Consider the following 27507-nt stretch of genomic DNA (forward strand, 5'->3'; position numbering starts at 1 on the left):
ATGTTCGTTAGCAGGAAGGGTATTTGACAAAAACACTACTTAGCTGATAACTACCATCGTAATAAAAAGTATCATCTCCCACAGAGGAAACGACGTCGCGGGACAAAAAGCAAAGTACGCGCAGTTAATACAATATGTAGCAATACTTTTTTGCAGCCCGTTGCTAATGGAATACGTCTAAAATCCACATGAGTATCCAAAGTAGCATTAAGAAACAACATATTAATTTTAATAAAATTATCACCGATGTAACAAAAATATACATGTGAACAACACTTCTTCAACCATGTGTTCCTATTTGGAAACTACAGTAACACCAGTCTTATGTGGCTACAATATTGGCATTTGGATAAGATTTTCTTTATTGTAGTCTTTAATTCGAATAATCTGAACGATTATATTTGACACGTGTAGTGATTTCACACACCATTGCAATAAAATTTAATCTGAATAGCGACTATGAAATTCTGTCCCTCAAATAAGACCATTAAACTGTACAGGAAATTAGATAGCTTTTAAAAATTATCAATTTTCTCTATTAAATAAGTCAGTGATTGCGTAAGTAACTAATTAACACATATAGTTTATAACAATTATCTATGGCTTTCTTCACAGCGAACTTACGCCATCTTAGGATGCATTTTGCATAGCTACATCGTAGAGATAAATTAAGCTATGACTTCAAACAGATTTACAGAACAAGATATATATTATGTGAGCGTTACAATAAGCTCCAGTGCTGAAGTAGGCCCTAAGTGAAATCTATTGCAGAAGTGAGGTTTCACAGGAGTTTACTCTAAAGCAGAAGTGAGATATAAAAGGGCAGCTATGTCTTTTATATTTTCTAACAGTCAATGAGTAGAACGAAATTGCAACAGCGATGTCTGAATTACGCACAGAAACATCCCTGGAACCTAATTCGACCAACAGTAAAAATGATTCACAGTAAAATGACATGTTATAGATGGTTTGTGACAACGATATGAGTCCTATGTGTGCATGCATACAGCTTTATATAAAACCGTACGAAAAAAATCTTCTTGGATCAAACACTTATACATTTCATATTAGCACGATAATTGGAATACCTGCCGCAAATGGCAAATACAAACTGCCTGGATGTACACAGCGACCTTTTAACATTGCTGAATTATTGTAATACACAATGAGTATAGCTAGTATGCGGGACGAAGTGGCACAAGTTGGACACTGAGTAGTATCGAAGAGTGATGGAATCTTAACGGGAGACACTACCCTGTAGGGGATTCGGACTGCTCCTCGTTGCTTGAATCACTAAAACGCGCATATGTTTTTAGTTCAAATGCACTCGTACTTGGATTGTAAAATGGGGACGTCTTACCAAACGCCCTTGATGTCAGTCGTCTTGGTAACTTTTGAAACTTAAGTGTAGTAGCTCGATTGATCCCACAAAAACCGAGAAGATATTATCCAAAGACACACATTACTATTTTCTCATAAATTAGAACCTTACCCTTGTCATACATCTTATTACAGCAGATAAGTAATAATTATTTCATATTTACTTGCAGCCCAAGTGTGCTAGCCATGTTCGCTTTTGCTGTCGCCTCGGGTAGTTTCCGGGTGTTGGGGGAAGATTCTTTTCCCTATCCTCTTAAATAGCTAGTGGAACAACTAGACTCATCTCAAGGGCAGCAGCTCACGTGATTGCCTATGTTTTCCGGTACTAAGATGGAAGTTCCAAAAATACTCGCGGGAAGCAGAACCTTACAGAAGGTTATTACCGCGAACGGAAAAACACCAATGAAACTGCCTGTGAGTCTGATTGACTGAAGGGTCTGAATGTTAGATAATTTCGTGGAGCGGTTTGGAGTGGCAACCAGTGGCCCTCTGGGGCGAGATTTGTATTTTAACGTAGTTCTGGAGTTAGTGATCCTCTATGATTAATGAATTTCCATTTTCATTACGGAAATCGTGCAAGATATTCAAATGGAGTTCCTGTATCCAGGCATCAAATGGCTCTGAGCACTATGGGACTTAACTTTTGAGGTCATCAGTCCCCTAGAACTTAGAACTACTTAAACCTAACTAACCTAAAGACATCACACACATCCATGCCCGAGGCAGGATTCGAACCTGCGACCGTAGTGGTCGCTCGGTTCCAGACTGTTGCGCCTAGAACCGCTCGGCCACTCCGCGCGGCTATCCAGGCATCGAAATGTGCTTCAGCTCCCTCCTGCTTTTCGGAGGGAGTGTTGTGAATCAGTGAGCGGACACGTCGTCGGTAACGGAAGCCTCAGATGTCGGCGTGCGACTTTTAGCTTTAGGGAGATAGGCTGAATAAAACTGATGTACTTGACTGAGGTTAACTGCTACCCATCTGTGTCCATCTTCGTCTTCCCCTCTCCATCCGTTCATCTCCTCCATTCTTCCCTCTCCACGTTATCATCCCCAACCCAATAGGATGTTGCTGGTTCTTATCCACAGTATTTCTTACCAGATAGTAAATAATACGTCTACCAGATTTGGTTAAGAACGATCCAGGGTTCTTGAAGGTTTTTAATTGTGGTACATGTCATATATATTGAACATATTTCATACATATTTGTAACCTACTTCAACTGCATTCCTAGGAAATTTCGCCCTATAGTTCTGTTTTCACGCAGCCCATTGTTCATGATGTATCTCCTCAAATATGTGTCGTATAATGATGTAATTTTGCAGCTACGTTCACTAATGACAACAGACTTGTCGATCCTCGACAGATCACCGCTGTTAAGCGCTATCGATCTTGGCTGACACTTGAATGGGTGACCAGCCGAATCTGCCTAGTGCTGTTGGCAAGTGGTGTGCATTTAGCCCTTGTAAGGCCAATTGGGGAGCTACTTGATTGAGATGTAGCGGTCGGAAGAGCGGTATACTGACCACATACTGACGCTTATCGGCTGAGGATGACACGGCGTTTTCGAAGGACTATTCGGATGGTGCGTTTTACACCAGTAGTATACAGGGTGAGTGACTAACTATTGTAACCTAGAATAACTTCGAAAGTATGATAGTAGCTGAAAAGTTTGTGGGGCAAATGCTGCATGGGGCAACGGGATCCATAATATGACGTTGGTTTTTTGTTGATATCTGGGGTCACGTCAGAGATATGAAGGTCAACATTTTTTTAATTGGATACTATACTTTGGTACTTATTTTCTGATAGCGGCTATCGAGACGAATCCATTGATGTGTAACAGTAAGATCTTTGATGGTCAACGAAGGTCACAAAGGTGCCATGAACGTCCATTTAGAGGAAATGTTCCAAGTGGTGACCATTGGTATCAATGGAGTGCTGCAATCTTCTTATCATGGATTGAGTTGTATTACTTATCACTTCGGCACTTATCGAAGCACATGCTCTAACAATTCTCTCTCGTATATCGTGCAAATAGTAAATATTTGCCGAATACGGCGTATCCATCTAACGTGCCATTGACATGTAAGCACCATTCGACGGTTTCGCAATACAACATGAATAGGAACTGTAAGACTAGTGTCGTCGAATCAAGCAAATGTGAATGATGTATTCCTTCGAAGAACAAGTCGATATGCTTCTCGTTTACGGAGAATGCCATCGAAATACAGTGAGAGCTAGAGACTTACAGGCTGAAAGATATCCTCATTGTACTTATTCTACACGTCGTACATTTAAATATGTGTATGATAAATTGAGAACATCTGTATCTTTAACGCATCGGAAACATATCCGGCAAAGGAAAGGTACTAACGAGGAAACGGAAATTGATACTCTTGCCTTGTGTTAGCTCGCGTCAAATTGCAAGGAAATCTGACATGAGCCAGGGTAGTGTTGTTCGTCTACTGTACCGCCATAGATAACATCCTTATCATATCAGTCTCCACCAAGAATTAACTGGTACTGGTTGTAAGGTCGCATAGAATTCTGCCCATGGGTTCAACTTCAAATTCAGAGGGATGACACATTTATGAATTTGATTTTGTTTTCTGACGAGGCTACATTCACGAAACGTAGTCGGTCAATGTATGGTGTAGGATTCTGGAGGACATAATTATAGCCCCTATTTCATCGAAGGAAATTTTAATGGTAGGAAGTACACCACATTCCTGCAAGAAACATTAATTTTGTTATTGCCAGAAATACCCTCAAGAACAAGGAACAGAATATGCTATCAACACGGTGGGTGTCCTGCATATTTTTCGCTGATGGCTAGAAATGAGTTGCAGAGACAATTCCCAAATCGTTGGGTTGGGGGCAGAGGAGATGTGTCGTGGCCGGTTCGTTAGCCAGACTTGACGCCTCTGGATTTTTTCTTGTGGGGATTCGTAAAAGACATTGTTCACAAAGACGTTCCAACTACACCTGAAGATATGCGAGAGAGAATTGTCAGAGCATGTGCTTCCGTAAGTATCGATGTGATGAGAATTGCACTCAATCCATGATAAGAAGATTGCAGCACTGCATTGATACCACTGGTCATCACTTGGAACACCTTCTGTAAATGGACGTTGATGCCACCTTTCTGACCTTCGTTGACCTTCAAAGACCTTACTGTTGCATATCATTGGGCTCGTATCGATAGCCGCTGTCAGAAATTAAGTACTAAACTATAGCATCCCATTTAAAAAAACAAAGTTGACCTTCATATCTCTGAAGCGACCCCACCTAGCAACAAAAAAAACAAACATTATATTATGGCCCTCGTTGCCCCATGCAACTTTGGTCCCACAAACTTTTGAACTCGTATACACTTTCGGAGTTATTCTTGGCGGCAATAGTTAGTGACTCACCCTATATATGGATAGCGTCTGCGAAATGTGTTGCGAATAGAGATGATAGAGAGAAATAATAAATTAAAACGTCATCTCTGACTCGGCAGTTTTTCACGTATCTCAGTGTTTATGACGTCATGTCTCCTGAACCCTGCGTCCTACAATGTCATATATTTACAAGTACATTCAGTGACCTATCTAAATGCGGTACGAAAAATGTAGACAGTGTTAGCAGTAAGGAAGTAATAAAGTAAAAGTTAATGTTTGATGCGACAGTTTTACGGTATGTACAGTGCATTTTGTCAGCGACATGTCTCGTAAAGGTTTGAAATTATGTATAAAACTGGTTTAAAGTTACCAACTGCTCTTATTTTTAAATACTGGATGAATGCAAAGGATGTGATTTATTGGTTTTGGCTTTAGCTATTCGTAGTTTTCCATCACCTAGACCATAATTGATGGGACCACTGGTGAGCCAGATGAAACATGTTACAGCTGATTGCTGAGGGAATTTGTTACTGATTACTTTCTTTTCTGCCCGGCCTTTGCCAATCTTGTAAACAAAAACTATGTTATCAGTTTGACCAACAGCAATCTTCTGGGAATCAGGAGAAAATGCTATGCCCTTTACAACATAGCTTTTTTTCTCATACTTTGAGTCAACTGGTTTTGTTGAAAACCTGTCACGTTTCACACCCCCTCATCAAATACATGGATGAGGCGATCTGGCACACAACAAGCAAATTTGCTGTTGTTTGGTGCCCATGCAATGGCCAGGACCTTTGATGCACAGTTCTCTGCCTCTGTTACTGTTTGTAAGTGCTTCAGCTGCATGATTCCTCAAATAAGCTTGACAGTTTCCAGTAAAATCTCTACATCTCTTACTTCTACAGCGACTTTTCAACCTGCAAAAAATCAAACTCAACGCCGCTTGCAAATCTATGCGACCTTTAAGGTCTATTGAGCGTCTCGAGCTACGCACCATTTGCATCCCCGCTCCTATTCCTGTGGTCGATAGGTGGTTCCTACCACCACAGCGAATCTTCCCAGACAGTAAGTGAAATGTATAGCAAGTTTTGTTGAAATTGGTCCAGTGGTTTAGAGAGAGATGTGGAACATAGATACATACACATATACCGAGTGATCAAAAAGTCAGTACAAATTTGAAAACTGATAAATCATGGAATAATGTAGATAGAGAGGTACAAATTGACACACATGCTTGGAATGACATGGGGTTTTATTAGAACCAAAAAAATACAAAAGTTCAAAAAATGTGCACCAGATGGCGCTTCATCTGATCAGAATAGCAATAATTACCATAACAAAGTAAGACAGAGCAAAGATGATGTTCTTCACAGGAAATGCTCAATATGTCCACCGTCATTCCTCAACAATAGCTGTAGTCGAGGAATAATGTTGTGAATAGCACTGTAAAGCATGTCCGGAGTTATGGTGAGGGATTGGCATCGGATGTTGTCTTTCAGCATCCCTAGAGATGTCGGTCGATCACAATACACTTGCGACTTCAGGTAACCCCAAAGCCAATAATCGCACGGACTGAGGTCTGGGGACCTGGGAGGCCAAGCATGACGAAAGTGGTGGCTGAGCACACGATCATCACCAAACGACGCGCGCAAGAGATCTTTCACACGTCTAGCAATACTTTTTTTCGGTTCTAATAAAACCCCGTGTCATTCCAAGCATGTGTGTCAATTTTTACCACTCTATCTACATTATTCCGTGGTTTATTAAGTTTTCAAATCTATACTGACTTTTTGATCACCCGGTATATGCGTATCTACATGCAAATACTCTTATAATACGTACGGAAATTGGTGATAGAGCAGTGCAAAAAAGTAATCAGAGCTCGCCAGTAAACGTTTCCCATTAAATCCGCTTAGCAGTACGTCGCGTTAATTTGTTTCGTGCACCGCACATCGCTAAGAGTGCATGGGTTCTGACCTCGGTGCGAGTTCGACTTGGTGCGACGTTACGCCAGCTGCGAGGCACGGATGAAAAGAAACGTTACGACTATCCTAACTGACAACATCAATAGTATTTCGAAGAGACTAACTTTAATTTCACATAGTATTTTGTTATTTAATTGGAATAGACATGTATCGGCATAGCATCCTCTGAAACTGAAATTTTTAGGAAATTGGTTTAAATTAACTACTACAATTCACTAAAAATTACAGGAAAAGACTGACTGCTACTTACCATAAAAAAGACACGTCAAGTTGCAGACCGGCTCAATTAAAAGACACTCAAATAAAGCTTTCACCAAATGGTTCAAATGGCTCTGAGCACTATGGGACTTAACATCAGAGGTCATCAGTCCCCTAGAACTTAGAACTACTTAAACCTAACTAACCTAAGGACATCAGACACATCCATGCCCGAGGCAGGATTCGAACCTGCGACCGTAGCGGTCGCGTGGTTCCAGACTGAAGCGCCTAGAACCGCTCGGCTACAATGGCCGGCAAAAGCTTTCAACCACTGCCTTCGTCAGTAAAAGACGACCGCCAACCCCAGCAGCTCGGGCCCTAAATGCTGGAGTTGGCGGTCGCGTGTGCCTGAGGTGTGCTAGCTTGTGTATGTGAATGGTGTGCGCGCGCGCACCTGTTGTGAGAGTGTGTGTCTTACTGACGAAGGCTTTGGCCGAAAGCTATATGTGAGGGTCTTTTATTTGTGCCTATCTGCAACTTGACGTGTCTTCTTTACGTGTAAGTAGCAACATGTTTTTTCGTACATTGTTGATATTCATATCTGGAGTTGCCATTGTTTGATTTAAAAATTGTGACTTTTATTTCGTCCACAGTCTGCCGATAGCCGCTATGCGGGTCTGAAAGATTTTGCCGTGGTGACGCAGCCGTTCACCAAGTCGCTCATCTTTCCTAACATTACGACGAAAGCCGGCCATCGTACAGATTACTCCTTTCTCTCGCAGGACTGCTTCCACTTCAGTCAGAAGGGTATGGCGAGAGGTAAGGTTAAGATAAACAAACTCATTGATAATAACATATCTGTCTAGATCTCTGTTTCCACTATCCCATGTTGATATCTGCTTAGTGACACACACACACACACACACACACACACACACACACACACACACACACACACACAAAAGGGACCATAAAATCTTTTTTCCTTTCAACGCTGGCAGAAAGGATGCAACGCCCCCAAGGACATGGCCATTTTGAAATGTTGAAATGTGGGTGAATTCGTAAGGGACCAAACTGCTGAGATCATCGGTCCCTAGAATTACACACTACTTAAACTAACTTATTCCAAGAACATCACAGACATCCATGTTCAAGGGAGGACTCAAACCTCCCACGGGAGGGGCCGCGCAGTCTGTGACATAGCGCAGACCGCGCGGCTACTCCGCGTGGTATTGATAAATGATGTGATAAGTACTTTGTCGTTATCGGAGTATACGACAACAAATTCAGGCCAAAAGGAAACACACATGTCATGGTAAAGGGCACCCAAACAGTCACATCAATACACAATGTACCTTCCTCTGGCGGGAACGCAGAAGTGTATTCTCTCAAGCAAACGATCGTCAAGTGCCGAATTGCATCCTGCGATAGTCTGTCCCATGCACTTTTCTTGCACTTAGGCAGTGGTTCTTGTAGGCTCTGGAGAATGGATAAGTTTTCGCTTCGCCAAATCCAATAGGTGTTTAATTGGCGAGAGGTCTGGTGATCTTAGTGGTAACAGCAGTTGTTGTACAGCACGAAAAGCACTTTTTGTGGCACCAGCCGTTTGTGGACGTGCATTGTTTTGCTGCCGAAGAAATGGCAGTAGCACGGGGACAAAAACTTGTACACTGAAGTTGCTCTGGTTACTTAACCCCTCCACAAACAGCAAACGTATAGCGCAAGCTGTAATTGATGGCCCCCCACACCATGGTGGCTGGGCTGGTATCTGTGTGTGGTGGACGAACACACCTGTAATAGGCCGCTTACCAGATCCACCCCTACACGTGCACGTCTATCACTCGCATACAGACAGAAATTGCTCTCCTCACTGAAGACAACAGTGTTATTTCACTCTCCAGTCGACTCTTCCACGACACCAGAGCAGCCACTGTCGTGGCGTCAGTGACAACCTTGCCAGAGGCACACGTAGTCTTAGTCCTGCTTCAGGTTGACTGTTCCCAATGATTTTTGGTGACACATCAGGTGCAACACGTACCGGATATCTTCCTTGGCCACCGCTGCTCTCACAACACGTGGATCTTGATGTGGGCCTGTATTACACGAAAGTCCAGTACCTGATCTGCGAGTGCGGGAATGTTCCGCAGACCATTGCTGAGAGCAGCAAAACGCTACTGATACATTTACCAAAAATGTTCGACAGCATTATGTACTCGGCGGTGGGGCACAGTTGTTACCCTAGAGCGAATGTTGTCCACATTTTTCTCTGGCTGCGGAGTCGAAACAGTTTGTGCGTAGAGAGGCCAGGGTACCAGAGAGCCATCAGATCGCCTGTGGCAGTTCCAAATGAATCACCAACACTAGCACCCCTCAGTATTTTCATATTTTTCGCTGGTACCACCAAATACAACCGTTGAAGGCGTTGAATTTTTTTTCCTGGCAGTGTATTACACTAGTGGCCATTAAAATTGCTACATCAAGAAGAAATGTAGATGATATAACAGTTATTGATCGGACAAATATATTATACTAGAACTGACATGTGATTACATTTTCACGCAATTTGGGTGCATAGATCCTGAGAAATCAGTACCCAGAACAACCACCTCTGGTCGTAATAACGGCTTTGATACGCCTGGGCATTGAGTCAAACAGAGCTTGGATGGCGTGTACAGGTATAGCCGCCCATGCAGCTTCAACACGATACCACAGTACATCAAGAGTAGTGACTGGCGTATTGTGACGAGCCAGTTGCTCGGCCATCATTGACCAGACGTTTTCAATTGGTGAGAGATCTGGAGAATGTGCTGGCCAGGGCAGCAGTTGAACATTTTCCGTATCCAGAAGGGCCCGTAGAGGACCTGCAATATGCGGTCGTGCATTATCCTGCTGAAATGTAGGGTTTCGCAGGGATCGAATGAAGGGTAGAGCCACGGGTCGTAATACATCTGAAATGTAATGTCCAGTGTTCAAAGTGCCGTCAATGCGAACAAGAGGTGACTGAGACGTGTAACCAATGGCACCCCATAACATCACGCCGGGTGATGCGGTAGTATGACGATGACGAATACACGCTTCCAATATGCGTTCACCGCGATGTCGCCAAACACGGTTGCGACCATCATGATGCTGTAAACAGAACCTGGATTCATCCGAAAAAATGACGTTTTGCCATTCATGCACCCAGGTTCGTCGTTGAGTACGCCATCGGAGGCGCTCCTGACTGTGATGCAGCGTCATGGGTAACCACAGCCATGGTATCCGAGCTGATACTCCATGCTGCTGCAAACGTCGTCGAACAGTTAGTGCAGATGGTTGTTGTCTTGCAAACGTCCCCATCTGTTGACTCAGGGTTCGAGACGTGGCTGCACGATCCGTTACAGCCATGCGGATAAGATGCCTGTCATTTCGACTGCTAGTGATAAGATGCCGTTGGGATCCAGCACGGCGTTCCGTATTACCCTCGTGAACCCACCGATTCCATATTCTGCTAACAGTCATTGGATCTTGACCAACGCGAGCAGCAGTGTCGTGATACGATAAACCGCAATCGCGATGTGCTACAATCCCACCTTTATCAAAGTCGGAAACGTGATGGTGCGCATTTCTCCTCCTTACACGAGGCAACACAACAACGTTTCACCAGGCAACGCCGGTCAACTTCTGTTTGTGTTCAGATATCGGTTGGAAACTTTTGTCATCTCAGCACGTTGTAGGTGTCGCCACCGGCGCCAACCTTGTGTGAATGCTCTGAAAAGCTAATCATTTGCGTATCACAGCATCTCCTTCCTGTCGGTTAAATTCCGTGTCTGTAGCACGTCATCTTCGTGGTGTAGCAATTTTAATGGGCAGTAGTGCGTTAAATGGGTGTGTGCGAAACAATCTTTCCAAACAATTCTCATTTTTTTCTACAGGCTCTTCTTTTCTGTGCAGATGTATATTCATCTGTTCATTAAACTGCACCACAAGGTGTACACTACCACAGAAATAATACGTGACTGAATTTATAGGTGAGTTGTGTAGAGGGTTCGGAATTTAGGCTCAACTCAGATGAGCATCGAATCACACTGAGATTGGGTCACAGATAGTAGTACGCCATTCCATGTTACTTCAAACCTTTGCCAAAGTTCATCAATCGTAGTTGCTGGCGAGTAGTGGCGACAAGCCACGACCGAATTAATAACAGATCTTGAGAAGGTATGGTCCATGGCAGCAGTCGAAGGGCGTCTGTATCAAGACAGGTCAGGACAACAAAGGCAACCTGCGTTTTTATTTCCTTGAACGATAACATCAGGCTTTTAAGATGCGAGGCACCTAAGATGGGCACACCCACGCCGTAGTTGTAATGGCCCCTGTACAAATTAGCAACAGTGCGAACCAGAGCTGATTGTATTGCGTACTCATGAGTCCCCATACCATCACGCCGGGTGCTGGTCGTCTATGATGATGAATAATGCAGTCTGGCAATGTTTGTTGTTCTCGGGTCCTCCATGTATGGATATTTACACTGCGCTAATACAGGTGGAAAAGAGATTCGGTTGAAACGGCGAAGTGGTGCCATTCCCTAGCTCAGTATTCTACATCTATATCTACATCCATACTCTGCAAGCCACCTGACGGTGTGTGGCGGAGGGTACGTTGAGGACCTCTATCGGTTCTCCCTTCTATTCCAGTCTCGAATTGTTCGTGGAAAGAAAGATTGTGTGGGCTCTAATCTCTCTGATTTTATCCTCATGGTATCTCCGCGAGATATACGTAGGAGGGAGCAGTATACTACTTGACTCCTCGGTGAAGGTATGTTCTCGAAACTTCAACAAAAGCCCGTACCGAGCTACTGCGCGTATCTCCTGCAGAGTGTTCCACTGGAGTTTACCTATCATCTCCGTAATGCTTTCACGATTACTTAATGATCCTGTAACGAAGCGCGCTGCTCTCCGATGGATCTCCTCTATCTCTTCTATCAACCCTATCTGGTACGGATCCCAGACTGGTGAGCATTATTCAAGCAGTGGGCGAACAAGTGAACTGTAACCTACTTCCTTTGTTTTCGGATTGCATTTCCTTAGGATTCTTCCAATGAATCTCAGTCTGGCATCTGCTTTACCGACGATCAACTTTATATGATCATTTCATTTTAAATCACTCCTAATGCGTACTCCCAGATAATTTATGGAATTAACTGCTTCCAGTTGCTGACCTGCTATATTGCAGCTAAATGATAAGGGATCTACCTTTCTATGTATTCGCAGCACATTACACTTGTCTACATTGAGATTCAATTGCCATTCTCTGCACCATGCGTCAATTCTCTGCAGATCCTCCTGCATTTCAGTACAATTTTCCATTGTTACAACCTCTCGATACACCACAGCATCATCTGCAAAAAGCCCTCAGTGAACTTCCGCTGTTATCCACAAGGTCATTTATGTATACTGTGAATAGCAACGGTCCTACGACACTCCCCTGCGGCACACCTGAAATCACTCTTACTTCGGAAGACTTATCTCCATTGAGAATGACATGCTGCGTTCTGTTATCTATCAACTCTTCAATCCAATCACACAATTGGTCTGATAGTCCATATGCTCTTACTTTGATCATTAAACGACTGTGGGGAACTGTATCGAAAGCCTTGCGGAAGTCAAGAAACACGGCATCTACCTGGGAACCCGTGTCTATGGCCCTCTGAGTCTCGTGGACGAGTAGCACGAGCTGGGTTTCACACGATCGTCTTTTTCGAAACCCATGCTGATTCCTACAGAGTAGATTCATAGTCTCGTTGGTCGCACCACTGTCAAGATGCCTCTCCCCTGTCGCCTCAAAGGACACCGCAACAGCGTTCGTATTCGTCCAAGTACCTCTGTGAGCATGTGTCTTTCCGCAAACAGGATAATTTCCTGACTGAAGCTACGTGATGTGGCTGCACTGCCGAAAGCACAATGTCCTCTCGGGCACTAGTCATTAGAGGCCGCTAGATCCTGCATGGCCTCGAATAAGGCACTGCTGCAATCAAAGATTCCCCACCTGCATTACATTCGCGATATATCAACCAACGTGAGTAGCAACATGCTGGAACAATAAGTTGCAGTCTTGATAAGACGAAATACTGCCATTGTCGAATTCCAACACGTGCTGGTATACGTTTTCCTTGTTACACAAGGTATACCACGACCTTCTCACAATCAATATTCAGATGCGATTTCTGAACGAGAAACCGTCTACATAATATCTTCTTATGTATACATTGTGTATGGCGTTGCTCCTACTCACTGATAAAGCACATATCCAAGTATGAAGTTGACTTCATGCAAATTCGACAGTTATTGCAATTTTAATGGCCAGTAGTGTATGCCAATATAGAACTTAAGATGTAAATCAGGTGACACTGAAAAGTCTCACACATTTGTGGTCAACTGAATCTATCATCATTAGCACATATTCGTGTACGTTTTTCACTTTTGTTTACTAGATTCGTCGACCTTCTCACTGTAAATTATATATCCTGGTATGTTATGTCAAAAATTAGAATTTTCTCTTGTTTGCTAGCTGTCTCCCAATAATATTAATTTAGTAAGCACAGTTCGAAACTTCCGTGTTCTTTAAATTTTATTTTTACGTTGAAGTATCACACCATTGTACTACAAGCCTCATAAATATGGTAGCAACAGAGACATATGACGTGATTCGCATATTTATAAGTTAGCTGATACCAGGTAATATCAGCGAGAGGCAATGGATATTTCTCAAATCAGGTGTCTTAATTTCAATTATAGTCAGTCTTAGGTAACATACCGAAAATGCTGCAGCGGGGTAGAATACACAGATAGTGCATATTTCTCATATTCGGGCAAGTCTGAGCCACATGTGGACGCCTAAACACTCTCCAAAGCTTCAGTCTACCAGCGATTTTCTCCCAACGTTTTATGAGTGCGTGAGATTATAGTCAGTATCATCCATTAAGTTGATCAGAGTCAACAAACTCTCATATAATGAGTAAAAAATTACCTGGAAATTGCTGATTACATGACACTTATAACAGACTCACTTGAAAATTCACATGAACAAGTAACAGAACAGTATAATCAAGCAGGAAAAGTAAGAGTACATATATGTTAAAAAAACACTGTTCGTGACAAATGTCAGTAAGGAACCTCAAAAACCTAAAATAAATAACAAAACAATATCTAAAGTAGACTATTTTAAATATCTAAGAGGATATTTTTCAGACGTCATGAAGGAAAATACAGCAATAGAGACTAGAATACTTCAAATGGAGAGAGCCTTTCAAATAATAAGAAACATCTATACCAAAAAATCTTTATGCTGAAACACAAAACTGAAAAACTGTGGAATATTTCTAAGACCACAAGTAGTCTATATAGCTGAAATTCTTAAAATAGCTAGGAAGGGAGAGTTTCAAAAATGACCAAAAACTGAAAGAAGAATTCGAAGAAAAATACTACGACCTAAAAGCAGCAGTGAATCAGAATACACATTAATATCTAATGGAGAATTATATCTAAAAGTTGAAAAGGTAACAGATTTAATGAGAAAGAGGAGATTAAAATTCTATGCTTACATAAGCAGCATGAATAATGACAGAAAAAGTAAACAAATCTTGGGCCTACTGAACAATTACAAATCCTAAATGATATGGCTCAGAGAAGCAGGAAGAGATATGGAAGATGGAGGAGTCAACATGGACACAATAAAAAAAGGCAGCAATAGAAGAGGCAGCCTTTCACGACAGAAAAACACTAAGAACTGCAAGGAAGTGATCACAAGAATAGAAGAAACAACATTCTCGAAGATTGGAAGAAGTATGATTCAAAGGAAACTATAGTTGAAAATGGAAAAATGAAAATGAAGTCCCATGCTTCTTTACAGAGCGTAGGGGAACGATGCGGGAGACCCGCACCGCCTTACTAGGCAAGGTCCTAATGAGGTGGTTTGCCGTTGCCTTCCTCCGACCGTAATGGGGATGAATGATGATGATGAAGACGACACAACAACACCCAGTCATCTCGAGGCAGGAAAAATCCCTGACCCCGCTGGGAATCGAACCCGGGACCCCGCGCTCGGGAAGCGAGAACGCTACAGCGAGACCACGTGGGCGGACCATAGTTGAAAACAAAGACGCAAAAACAATGTTGTTTCAACGTATCCTAAAAAAGGGTTACTCGAAATGAAAAATAAATTAGAATTAATTATGTTTTCATAATCTTCAACGTGGGTTTGAAAAACACCGATACGCTGCTAAAAGTTTCATCTCCTATGATGTAGGACTTACACTATTGACTGCTCTGTTTCCGCAATTAGATACCGCTGTTCCTCTCAGACAAGGTCATGATCTCAACCGCAAATCTCAAAATCATGTAGAGCATTTTCCGGCAGAAGTAAAGGTCCCTAGCTCGAGTCTCGGTCCAGCACACAGTTTTAATCTTGCAGGAAGTTTCAAATGAGCGTACAGTCCAACGCAGAGTGAAAATTTTATTCTCAACACTATGTTTATTATTATTTCAATGTATGAAGCCCTAATCCCAAGCTTGTTGAGCACATGCTTGGAAGTAACTCCGTGAATTAGCATCACGAAAGTCCAGATTGCTCGCCTTTGTGTTCAAAACATTCCTTGTGCTTGAACAGAATTACCAAAAGATTAGGTACGAAACGACGTCAAGAAATGAAACTATTCAGTGGAAATAATTTCATGCATCCTAAACATAAAAGTATTTACATTCACCTTCAGGATCAGTTAGTGAATAAGTACCTTTTCGGGTTATTCGCCCATCTACCACCTGTTACGGAATTTTGCTGTCTTCTGGTTCAGAAATCGATTCACCAGTTTGAGATGTTCCAATACGAACAGAATTATGCATAAGGACTATATCTGGGAAATAACCTACTAAATGAGTGATTGGTTATTAATTATACTTGAAAATAAGCTCTAGGGTTTTTTCACCAGTTCAACCATGTATTCAGGTTCAAGCCTAAATACACCTGGTAAACACCAGAAGTGCAGGAATCTCCAACTGCACAAAAGCTGAAAGTATCTTCGGACTCTATTAAGTAGTCTGGGGCTGTATGTATTCAGATTCACATTTTGAAAAATTGATGTGTTTTGATGACAACTCATTAGTTCGAAGAAATAGTCAGCGTGTTAATTTTCTAAACAGAGAAAGAAACAAATATCACGCTTGCGTAGGTGACAACTTGATTTACATGTTCCAAATTTAAAAAAAAAAGTGAGGTAATCCAGGGATAACAGATGTAAGTCTTGCCCGTAAGAGAGTTCAGCCCTAACTGTCGCTCGGTTTGCAGTGATACTACTAAAAACAGTATTTAGATGTTAAGGAAAAAGTCTACTGGTGGAAGTGAAGGTTTAAGTAGCCTGGGGCTGTATGTATTCAGATTCACATTTTGAAAAATTGATCTGTTTTGATGACAACTCATTAGTTCGAAGAAATAATCAGCGTGTTAATTTTCTAAACAGAGAAAGAAACAAATATCACGCTTGCGTAGGTGACAACTTGATTTACATGTTCCAAATAAAAAAAAAGTGAGGTAATCCAGGGATAACAGATGTAAGTCTTGCCCGTAAGAGAGTTCAGCCCTAATCGTCGCTCGATTTGCAGTGATCCTACTAAAAACAGTATTTAGAAGTTAAGGAAAAAGTCTACTGGTGGCCATGAGTAGTGCCTTGGCGTGCGTGCATTGATGCGCTTGTTTACAGTGGAGCGCCCATTTGTGCCCAAGAAAAACATTTGTTGAGCTGCAAGTAACATGTATCTTTCAACGAGAGATATCCTGAAATTTAATTCTGAGAGAAATACAGAAAGCTTTACCCCCATCGGTATTTGGAAATGGCTAATTAATGATGTCAAGTTGCTTGATAAGGAAGTGTTAGGTACTGAAATTAACAACGCTACAAATTGTGTACATGATAAACGCACAAATAACGGTCTTTGTGAGAGAATAGTCGGGAACACTAGTTGGATTTTGTTTTTGTTGTGGTCTTCAGTCCGAAGACTGTTTTGATGTAGTCACCATGCTACTCTGTCTTGTACAAGCCTCTTCATCTCTGAATAACTACAGCAAATTACATCCTTCTGAGTCTCCCTCTATGATTTTTACCTACCACACTTCCCTCCAATACTAAAATGGTGATCCCTTGATTCAGAATGTGTCCTGTCAACCGATCCTTTCTTTTAATCAGGTTGTGGAACAAATTCCTTTTCTCCACAGTTCTTTTCCGTACTTCCTCATTAATTAAGCGATCTACCCACCTAATCTTCAGCATTCTTCGGTAACACAACATTTCAAAAGCTCCTATTCTCTTCTTGTCTAAACTGTTTATCGTCCATGTTGCACTTCTATACATGGCTTCATTCCATACGAATACATTCAGAAAATATTTTTAACATTAAAATTGCCTGTCTGTATTTTATATTCTTTCTACATCAGCCATCACCAGTTGTTTTGCTTGGGCAAATAAAAATCTCAATTACTACTTTAAGTGTCTCTAATTCCTTCCTCAGATTTTCCTTTCGTTTTCTTTACCGCTTGCTCATTGTACAGGTTGAATAACGTCTGGGACAGGTTAAAATACTGCCTCACTCACTTCTCAACCACTACCTCGTTTTCATACCTCTCTACTCTTATAACTGCCATCTGCTTTCTGTACAAGTTGTAAACAGCCTTTCGCTTTCTGTAATTATCCCTGCTAACTTCAGATTTCAGAGAGAGTATTCCAGTCAACACTGTCAAAAGCTTCTCATAAGTCAACAGATGCTATTAACGTAGGTTTGCCTTTCCTAAACCTACCCTGTAAGATAACTCGTTGGGTCAGTATTGCCTCGCGTGTGCCAGCATTTCTCCGGAATCCAAACTAATCTTCCCGAAGGGAGACTTCTATCAGTTTTTCTATTCTTCTGGAAGAATTCGTGTTAATATTTTGCACCCATGACTTCTTAAATGTTAGGTCGGTAATATTCACACCTGTCAACACCAGCTTTCTTTGGAATTGGAGTTACTACATTCTTCTCGAAATCTGAGGATATTTCTCCTGTGTCATAGATCTTGTTTGGTCATGACTGACTCTCACAAGGCTACCAGATGTCTGTTGGAATGTCTTCTTCTCCCGGGGCCTTGTTTCGTCTTAGGTCTTTCAGTGCTCTGCCAAATTTTTCTCGCAGTATTATGTCTCCCATCTCTTCTTCATCCACGTCCTGTTCTATTTCTATAATATTGGCTGTAAGTTCATCTCCCTTCTATACATTCCTTCCACTTCATTGTAGCAAAAAATTTAATAATAATGATGGTTCTGTTAGCACAGTGTTAATAACATACTCACGTTTTGGCTTTCGATCAGTGAAAGTCTGTAATTTACCGTTCAAAGTGCTGCTCGAAATGATCAGAGATGCGCTTAGCTTGTACTGGACTGTTTATGGTATCAGCAAGGAAGTGTGGTCTGAAACCTTTCGGAAAATCAAATTTAATTGCAGTCGAATAGCCAAAGTATGAAGTCCGTTCAATAAGTAGTACAACATTTTTTTCTAAAAGCAGTTCGGTTTTATTCAAGATTCTGATACACCATATTACTCTCCACTCTTTTGGCTACAAAACCCTATTTTGAACGTAATCTCCGTTCAGTACGACGGACGTATGCTAGCTTACTGGGGGCTGCAGGAGAGAGGACTCTAAGCGTGCATGGTGCTGCCTTACTTTCAAATGGTTCAAATGGCTCTGAGCACTATGGGACTTGACATCTGAGGTAATCAGTCCCCTAGAACTTAGAACTACTTAAACCTAACTAACCTAAGGACATCACACACATCCATGCGCGAGGCAGGGTTCGAACTTGCAACCGTAGCAGCAGCGCGGTTCCAGACGGAAGCGCCTAGAACCGCTCGGACACAACGTCCGGCGCTGACTTACTGATCGACGTAGTGGCTACTTCTTTTTACATCAGTGACCTTATCATCAACGTACTGCCTCCCAAGGAGTGCATATTTCATGGGGCTAAACGGATGATGTTGTCAAAGATGTCTGTGCAAATGTACATCCTGAATGAAGTGACATGCACTAAAACGATGAAGAAAAGAATGTTTGCTGGAGCTAAAACATTGAAAACGCTTTCCTTGGATTATGTGGTAAGTTTATACTGGTCATTTTCCAGTATTTTCCACATATTTTCCGCGTTCAACTTACGAAATTCATAACCTAACATTAAACCTTTTCGTGGGCAGGAATAAGCATTTGACCTCATTCACGAGAAGAAGTAAAACATGTATTAAGACAAATTGCACCTGACGATGAACCCAAAGGGTCCGAAATGCATCGTGTAATTAATAAAAGACGAGAAAGTTGTGACTGAAGCCGTTGTTTAATTCATACCTGCAATGTTTTGAATACAGTCACGTTTTAAGCTGCAAAATATGGATAAAATTAAAATGATTCATATGTTTTAACCAATTGTATGAAGTATCTATAAAAAGGTGAGATACAAGGCTCAGCCAACAAAGAGGAAGTTAATTATACATTTTCTGTCCTTTTAAATTATTATCGCTTTAGAAGGTGTATCTGTCTTAACCTTTAAATCGCTACAGACGTTCTTTCAGCATCCAGTGTTGCGGGCGACTTTTGCTAAGGCTGCACTGCTCGCCAAATTCTGGTGCCTGGGTTGAGAACGCTGAAATACTTGTCATCTAATTTTAAGAAAATAATCAGATGAAAGACTTTGATTTTTGCACATTACAGTCTGATATCTTCACTCGATAAAGAACGGAATTTCTTTTGGTTATCTGTCATATTTACAATAAGTTAAACATAGCGCGAAATTATAAGGATTTTGCAGAGGTAAAAACGCATTGCGTAAACTTTACGTATGGTTGATTTTATCTTGTACATTGCTTTCAATGAAACGTAGGTAAGATATCGAAATTTTACTTAAAACTGAGAGCAGAACGATATCTCATTTCGTTCTCAAATTATTGGGTTTTAATTTTTAATTTTTTCCCTCTAAGGACAAACTTGTAAATTAAACAAGAAGAAAGATCACAATTTTATCAGAATATATTGCATTTTATTTACTTAATGCCGAAGTACCCCTTGCCTTTATTATTCCCGTGTCGAAAAGAGCACAGACAACTGAAAGGAAATGAATTGATAGCACATAGTGAAAGTATTTTTGAAATTATAACGAAGAAACTCGTCGATGAAGGCATAACTAGAGAGCGAAAGGCAAAATGGAATAAAAGATAGCTCAGCCGGTAGGGCACTTGCCCCCAAGAGACGTACATTCTGGGTTCTAGTCTCGGTCTGGCACACAGCATCAGTTCACCAGGAAACTTCAAATCTGAGCATACTTCACTGCAGAATTAAAATTAATTCTGCAAATAACAGTGTTGTCATTTAAGAATCAAAGAGCATTTTAAAAATAAAATTAGCATCAACTGAAGGTCATCATAAGACGTAAATAAACATATTACAGTATTTGATAATTTCAACTGCAGAACGCCAGTTTTTTTTTAGTTTGGAATTACTATTTTCACTATTTTTCATCTGAAAATTAAGATTAAAATTATCAAAATATTTCTTGGTGTATGTCTTCTGCTGCATTATGTGGTGAATGGCCATGATGTAACTGATGTTTGAATGTTACTATATGGATTAATTCCGTACCAATTAAAATATATATCCTGTACTGACATCAACTGATGTGTGGTGTAAACCCCATGATGCAATAAGACCCGAGCAAATCACTACATACCAGATGCGATGGATCACTTTAACGGAATAGTCCCCTACGAAGCCTGTTATGTCGCACTGAACAATATGTAGTCCTGCCTTTCAACAAATACAGGATGATCAAAAAGTCTCGATCCATTTCCAAGAAATAATGAAAGAACTTACATAATACATAATTATAATCCATTTCTGTTACAACTTGGCTGATGTTAGCCCGCGACCGCGCAGTTGATGTTATCTAGAGGTGCAAGTGGACTTCACAAGGCAGTTTCACAAGCCAGCACCAGTAAGAAAAAGCATTCCTTGTCAGTAAGTTCCAAAGAACTGGAACGTTGCCCGTGAATCACGTTCCGGGAGATCTGTACCATAAGAGACTGTTCAGCGAATCAGAGAAGCAATCGAAAGAATTTCGAATACATCAATTCGTCGTTTAAGCAACGAGTTAGACGTGCCAAAGTCAACGATATTGTGCTCAAGAAAAGAGCGTATCACATTCAGTTACTTCACAAATTAGACCACGAAGGTTACTCAACTTGCCAGTCTCCGTGTTACTATTTGATAGACCGCTGCAAACAACGAACAACTGATGAATGACATTTTTTAACTAATGAGGCCACATTCCACATTTGCGATCATTACTGCTACTTAACGAGCCTCCTCAAGCTACCACTAAATGGCAAAGAGACACACCAAAAGAAAATGTGTTGGATTCACAAAGTTTCCAGTTTATGAGACTTTATTTATTTGCAAAAGCGAAAACTGCAGGCAACCTGTACCTTGATACGCTGGAACAATTCCTGGAACCACAGTTTTGGAGCAAGAAGGCATTGCTGACACTGTTGCGTTCCAACAGCACTCAGAACCCCCTCACTTTTGACTCACAGCAAGAGGGTACCTGAACCAAAAATTAGCGCACAAGTGGATAGGCAGACGTTACGCAGGTCTGTGTCCATCATGTTTAGCTCATTCGACACCCTAGAATTTCTTCCCTTCGCGGTACTCTGAGTCAAGGGTTCGCAAAACAAAGGAAAGGGAACTCCAGGATCTAACAGCTTGATCCTGGACGCAGCGCCGTCCATTTAACAAGATATGCTTCAGAATGTATTCAGGTCAGCTCTACAACGGCGACAGCAATGCCTTAAAATGGACACCATGTTGAAGTGCGATTAAATTTGTATTGGATTGCGTTAAACATAAATGTGTATCAAGTAAATACATCAGTTATTTCGTAGAAATTGATCGAGAGGTTATGACAACTCTGTATTGGGGTAATTTGCTGAGTACACAAAACGCAGAACGGAATATCTGAGATGGATTCACTCACAGACATCCTCACGCCTAAATGTAGTTGGTTTGTCTGGTAGAAACACCGTAGAAATGAACATGAAAGTCTCAACTATATCTTATGTACAGCCGACAAGTACCTGAAATAATCTTTAAGTTTACATTATGAGCCAACGACTTTCCAATGCTTAGGAGTTAGTCGTTATCTACCTGGTATAGAAACTTGATTATTTATGAATGAAAGTCAGCCTATGATTGGAATTTCGTAACAGTCTGAAGATTAATTCCTGTAATTTTTCTGTGTCAATAGCTGCCAATGCACTGTGGAACAACATGATGGAGCCGGTTGGCCGTAAATCCGAGGACTGGGATGATACATTCTCCCGCTTTCTGTGTCCCACTGAGGAACGGCCGTATATTTACACCTCTGGGAACAGCGGCGTCTGAATATTTCACCAGTGGTGCAACAGCTACAAATGTTCAAGACAGTTTAAAAAACAGCACACGGTTACCTGCTTAGTTTGTATAAGGATGGAGCCACAAGTACGAGTACAAAGTCAAGATACCTAAGATTACCTATGTATTCAACTTGAAACAGTATTATCGGATGTAAATGTGTCTACCGCTCAACAGATGTTCTCTCACCAGGCTTCCAAACAAAATCACCATTACATCACATCGCTGGAAGCGTTATAGTCTTCCATCTCCGATGAAATCATTATTTATTACTTTAGTGGCATTGCGTTTGCGCGAGATTTCCAATGTCAGCACTACACAATGGCACGTTTTACTACGCCGAAACGTGCAATATTAGAAACAGTGCAGGTTTTATCTGTTGCACTTAAATAATGAGCGCAAATTTAATTACGATAATTTCTAACAAGCTCTATGTCATAGAAACAGCTAATATTTTCAAGCTAAAAGTTTAACATTTAGCAGCATAATCAAACTGTTGATGTTTCAATGGATTATGTGTCCACAAAGATTAAAATTTGTTCATCAGTTTCCAGATAGCAGTTCTTGCAGCGTCAAAAATTTGCCCAGAACTTCATTCTACTGGTTGTACTGGTCAATGTACATAAGCACTTTTTGTGAATTTTTGACTACTTCATTCTAGTCATATGAGTCTACTGAAATCAGTTATTTTTGTACTTATCTGATCTTTACGCTTTTGAGAAGTAAAAGAAAATAATGTAACATTAATGTATCTATCCGACGATCGAATTTGTTGTTTGTAAAATTTCTCTAAATATAAGTTGACCACTGTTGTCATTAAATTACGTTGCTGGTATGATTACAGAATTGTGTCTGTTCATTGTTGTTTTGCTTTCCTAGATTAATAATATTGTTTCGCAATTTATGTACAGATTTCTACAGATGAAGATAAGCTTTGAATCTTCCCCATTTGTAACTTCCTTGCTGTCCCGAATTTAAAGTCTTTGTACCTCACTATTTGCTCATAGTGGTGTTAATCATATTTTCTCTACATCCATGACCGATTTAGTAGTTTGTATTTTGAAATGGTTGTAGTGGTACTCCTCAAGTAAGACTATCTTTGGCATAAGAGGTAAAAGCTGCTTCGCATGGTTGTGAAAGAATATGTATTTGTTTTTGTATTTAGTGAAGCTATAACACGGCTTGCATCTTCACGGATTAACTATTAATAAATCTGCTTCTGCATTAGTACGTTAGAATGACACTCAGTGCCTCACCGAAAATCAGCAGAATACGAATGCGAGCAACGTTTATAGAAAGAAATACCCGGAGGCGAATGACGAACTGACTTGAAAGGAATGTCAAAGTTTTGTCTAGTTATGCTGGGAGTATAGAACCGTCACCCGAAGCTTTCGCACTGACTAAACCACAGTTACAAACGGCGAGAGTTGGGGTGTGTGTAGGTTGCTGTATAAGCTGGAATTTAAATAACTTTTGTGGGATCTAATATTCCTTGACTTCTGCTAAGAGGTAAGCTCTAAATTCTGGTTGCGAAATATAATTGTTACAGCGTTTTTTTTTTGTTTTTTTTTTTCCATCAGTCTTCTGACTGGTCTGATGCGGCCTGCCACGAATTCCTCTCCTGTTCCAAGCTCTTCATCTCAGAGTAGCACTTGCAACCTACGTCCTCAATTATTTGCTGTATGTATTACAATCTCTGTCCTCCTCTACAGTTTTTGCCCTCTACAGCGCCCTCTAGTACCTGGAAGCCAATCTCTCATGTCTAAACAGCTGTCCTATCATCCAGTCCCTTCTCCTTATCAGTGTTTTCCACATGTTCCTTTCCTCTACGATTCTACGCAGAACTTCCTCATTCCTTACCTTATCAGACCACCTAATTTTCAACATTCGTCTATAGCACCACATCTCAAATCCTTCGATTCTCTTCTGTTCCGGTTTTCCCAACAGTCCATGTTTCCCTACCATACAATGCCGTACTCCAAACGTATAGTCTCAGAAATTTCTTCCTCAAATTAAGGACGATATTTGATATTAGTAGACTTCTCATTACCTTCATCTTTCTTCGATTTACCCTCAATCCATACTCCGTACTCATCAGACTATTCATTCCGTTCAGCAGATCAAGTAATTCTTCCTCACTTTCACTGAGGATAGCAACGTCATCAGCGAATCGTTTCATTGATATCCTTTCACCTTGAATTTTAATTCCACTCTCGAAGCTTTCTTTTATTTCCATCATTGCTTCCTCGATATACAGATTGAAAAGTAGGGGTGAAAGACTACATCCTTGTCTTACACCCTTTTTCATACGTGCACTTTGTTCTTGGCCGTACACTATTATTATTCCCTCCTGACTCTTGTACATTACCCATCTCTCTCTATAGCTTACCCCTACTTTTTTCAGAATTTCTAACATCTAGCACCATTTTACGTTGTAGACCGTTTTTCCAGGTCGAAAAATCCTATGAACGTGTCTTGATTTGTCTTTAGTCTTGCTTCGCTTATTAACCGCAACGTCAGAATTGCCTTTCTCGTACCTTCACCTTTCCTAAAGCCAAACTGGTCGTTATCTAACGCATCCTCATTTTTCTTTTGCATTCTTCTGTATATTATTATCAGCAACATGGATGCATGAGCTGTTAAGCTGATTCTGCAATAATTCTCCCACTTGTCAGCTCTTGCCGTCTTCGGAATTGTATGGGTGATGCTTTTCCGAAAGTCAGATAGTATGTCGCCAGACTCATACATTCTACACACCAACGTGAATAGTCGTTTTGTTGCCACTTCCCCCAATGATTTAAGAAATTCTGTTGAAATGTTAGCTATCCCTTTTGCCTTATTTTATCCAAAACTCTTTTAAATTGTGATTCTAATACTGAATCCCTATCTCTTCTAAATCGACTCCTGTTTCTTCTTCTGTCCCATCAGACAAATCTTCCCCCTCATAGTGGCTTTCAATGTATTCTTTCCACATACCCGCTCACTCAGCGTAATTGATAATAATCATAACTTTGACAGCAACAATTTAGCAAAACAAGCACGTGTCGTAAAGTGCTGCTGTTTCTTCAAACACCTGTATCTTCCTCTGCTAAGCTTAGTTGGAAATAATCGCTGACAGAAGAACAATACTGAAAAATATATTTGATAGCCGTATTCAGGATGGTCAGAAACAGTCTGAAAAGCTTGTGAGAGCGTTGCAAGCAAGCCTGTGCTGAGAAATAACTGAGAAAAAAGTTCGATATGTTGCGCCGTGTTCGTGTTAGTTAACATTGAATTTGGCTGATCAGTCCATTGCGCACGCAAATTCAAGTGGCCCACCAGATCCAGTTAGAGTCAGATGGTCTTTTAGCGTACCTGTTAGCGCAAGGGACTGCTCAGCCTTTAGCTCAGGTTCGATCCTTTTTACTGCCCCATGTCGAATCGTTGTATCGCACTCTGGTTAGGTTTTAGACTGACGACACCGACTCTGGCGGGCCGCCTGAATTTGCTGGCGCAACGGCTTCACAGCTAATTTGAGTCCTAATTAATTCTGAAACAGAGCAACGTAAAAGTTTCTTTGGTAACAGTTATTTCTCAGCGCGACCTACCATGCAACAGCCTTACAAACTTTTCAGATTGTTTCTGACCAACCTGTATAACAAATATCTTTCGTAACGCATTTATACACTTAATCAAATAAATTAATTAGACAACAGACCAGGCAGGAATTATTGGAATGGGACGGAAATCCGTGAATGTGATGTACATTTACAGATAATCAAATGATTACAATTTCAGGAATATTGGACGATTTATTCAAGAGGAAGTGTTCCACAAATTGAGCAAGTCAGTCACGCGTTGGTCCATCCCTGGTCCTATGCAAGCAATTGTTTCGCATGGCACTGAATGATGGCGTTGTAGGAGGTCCTATAGTGCAAATATATCTATATATTTGGACTATATTACATTGCATTATATCTATAGTGCAAATTCTGCCCAATTGGCGCATTTTATCGTTACACTCTCGAGCAGCTGATTGGAGGCCGCAGCCCATAATGCTTCAAAACTTCCCTGTTGGTGAGAGATTCGACGACCTTGCTGGACAAGATAAGGTTCGGCAAGCGCGAAGATAAGCAGTAGACACTGTCGCAGTACCAAGGCGTTTTTTATTATATATTCGATTAGTACGTAAAGAAATATGAATGTTTTAGTTGGGCCACTTTTTTCGCTTTGTGGTGGATGCCGCTGTAATAGTCACAAACATATGGCTCACAATTTTAGACGAACAGTTGGTAACAGGTAGGTTTTTAAATTAAAATACAGAACGTAGGTACGTTTGAACATTTTATTTCGGTTGTTCCAATGTGATATATGTACCTTTGTGAACTTATTATGCCTGAGAACACATGTTGTTACAGCGTGATTACCTGTAAATACCACATTAATGCAATAAATGCTCAAAATGTTGTCTGTCGACCTCAATGCATTTGGCAATACGTGTAACGACATTCCTCTCAACAGCGCGTAGTTCACCTTCCGTAATGTTCGCCAATGCATTGACAATGCGCTGACGCATGTTGTCAGGCGTTGTCGGTGGATAACGATAGCAAATATCCTTCAACTTTCCTCACAGAAAGAAATCCGGGGATGTCAGATCCGGTGAAAGTGCGGGCCATGGTATGGTGCTTCGACGACCAATCCACCTGTCATGAAATATGCTATTCAATACCGCTTCAACCGCACGCTGGTTATGTGCCGGACATCCATCATGTTGGAAGTACATCGCCATTCTGTCATGCAGTAAATCATCTTGTAGTAACACCGGTAGAACATTACGTAGGAAATCACCACTTAGATTGCCATCAATAAAATGGGGGGGGGGGGGGGAATTAACCTTCCTCCCAATAATGCCGAACCATACATTAAGCCGCCAAGGTCGCTGATGTTCCACTTGTCGCAGCCATCGTGGATTTTCCGTTGCCCAATAGTGCATATTATGCTGGTTTACGTTACCGGTGTTGGTGAATGACGCTTCGTCGCTAAATAGAACGCGTGCAAGAAATCTGTCATCATCCCGTAATTTCTGTTGTGCCCA

General features: G+C 41.1%; 1 protein-coding gene across 1 annotated transcript in view; it reads left to right on the forward strand.

Moving 5' to 3' along the window:
- LOC124777318 (phospholipase B1, membrane-associated-like) overlaps nt 1-23259 on the forward strand; it is a 94581-nt gene extending 71322 nt beyond the window's left edge. Inside the window, exons 6-7 of the mRNA XM_047252678.1 lie at nt 7601-7766; nt 22288-23259. Coding sequence (XP_047108634.1) covers nt 7601-7766; nt 22288-22424 — 303 coding nt within the window. The 3' untranslated portion in view covers nt 22425-23259. The remainder of the gene's footprint in view (nt 1-7600; nt 7767-22287) is intronic.
- The last annotated feature ends 4248 nt before the right edge of the window (nt 23260-27507 follow it).

This window comes from Schistocerca piceifrons, chromosome 1 (assembly GCF_021461385.2).
Source record: "Schistocerca piceifrons isolate TAMUIC-IGC-003096 chromosome 1, iqSchPice1.1, whole genome shotgun sequence".
NCBI lineage: Eukaryota > Metazoa > Arthropoda > Insecta > Orthoptera > Acrididae > Schistocerca > Schistocerca piceifrons.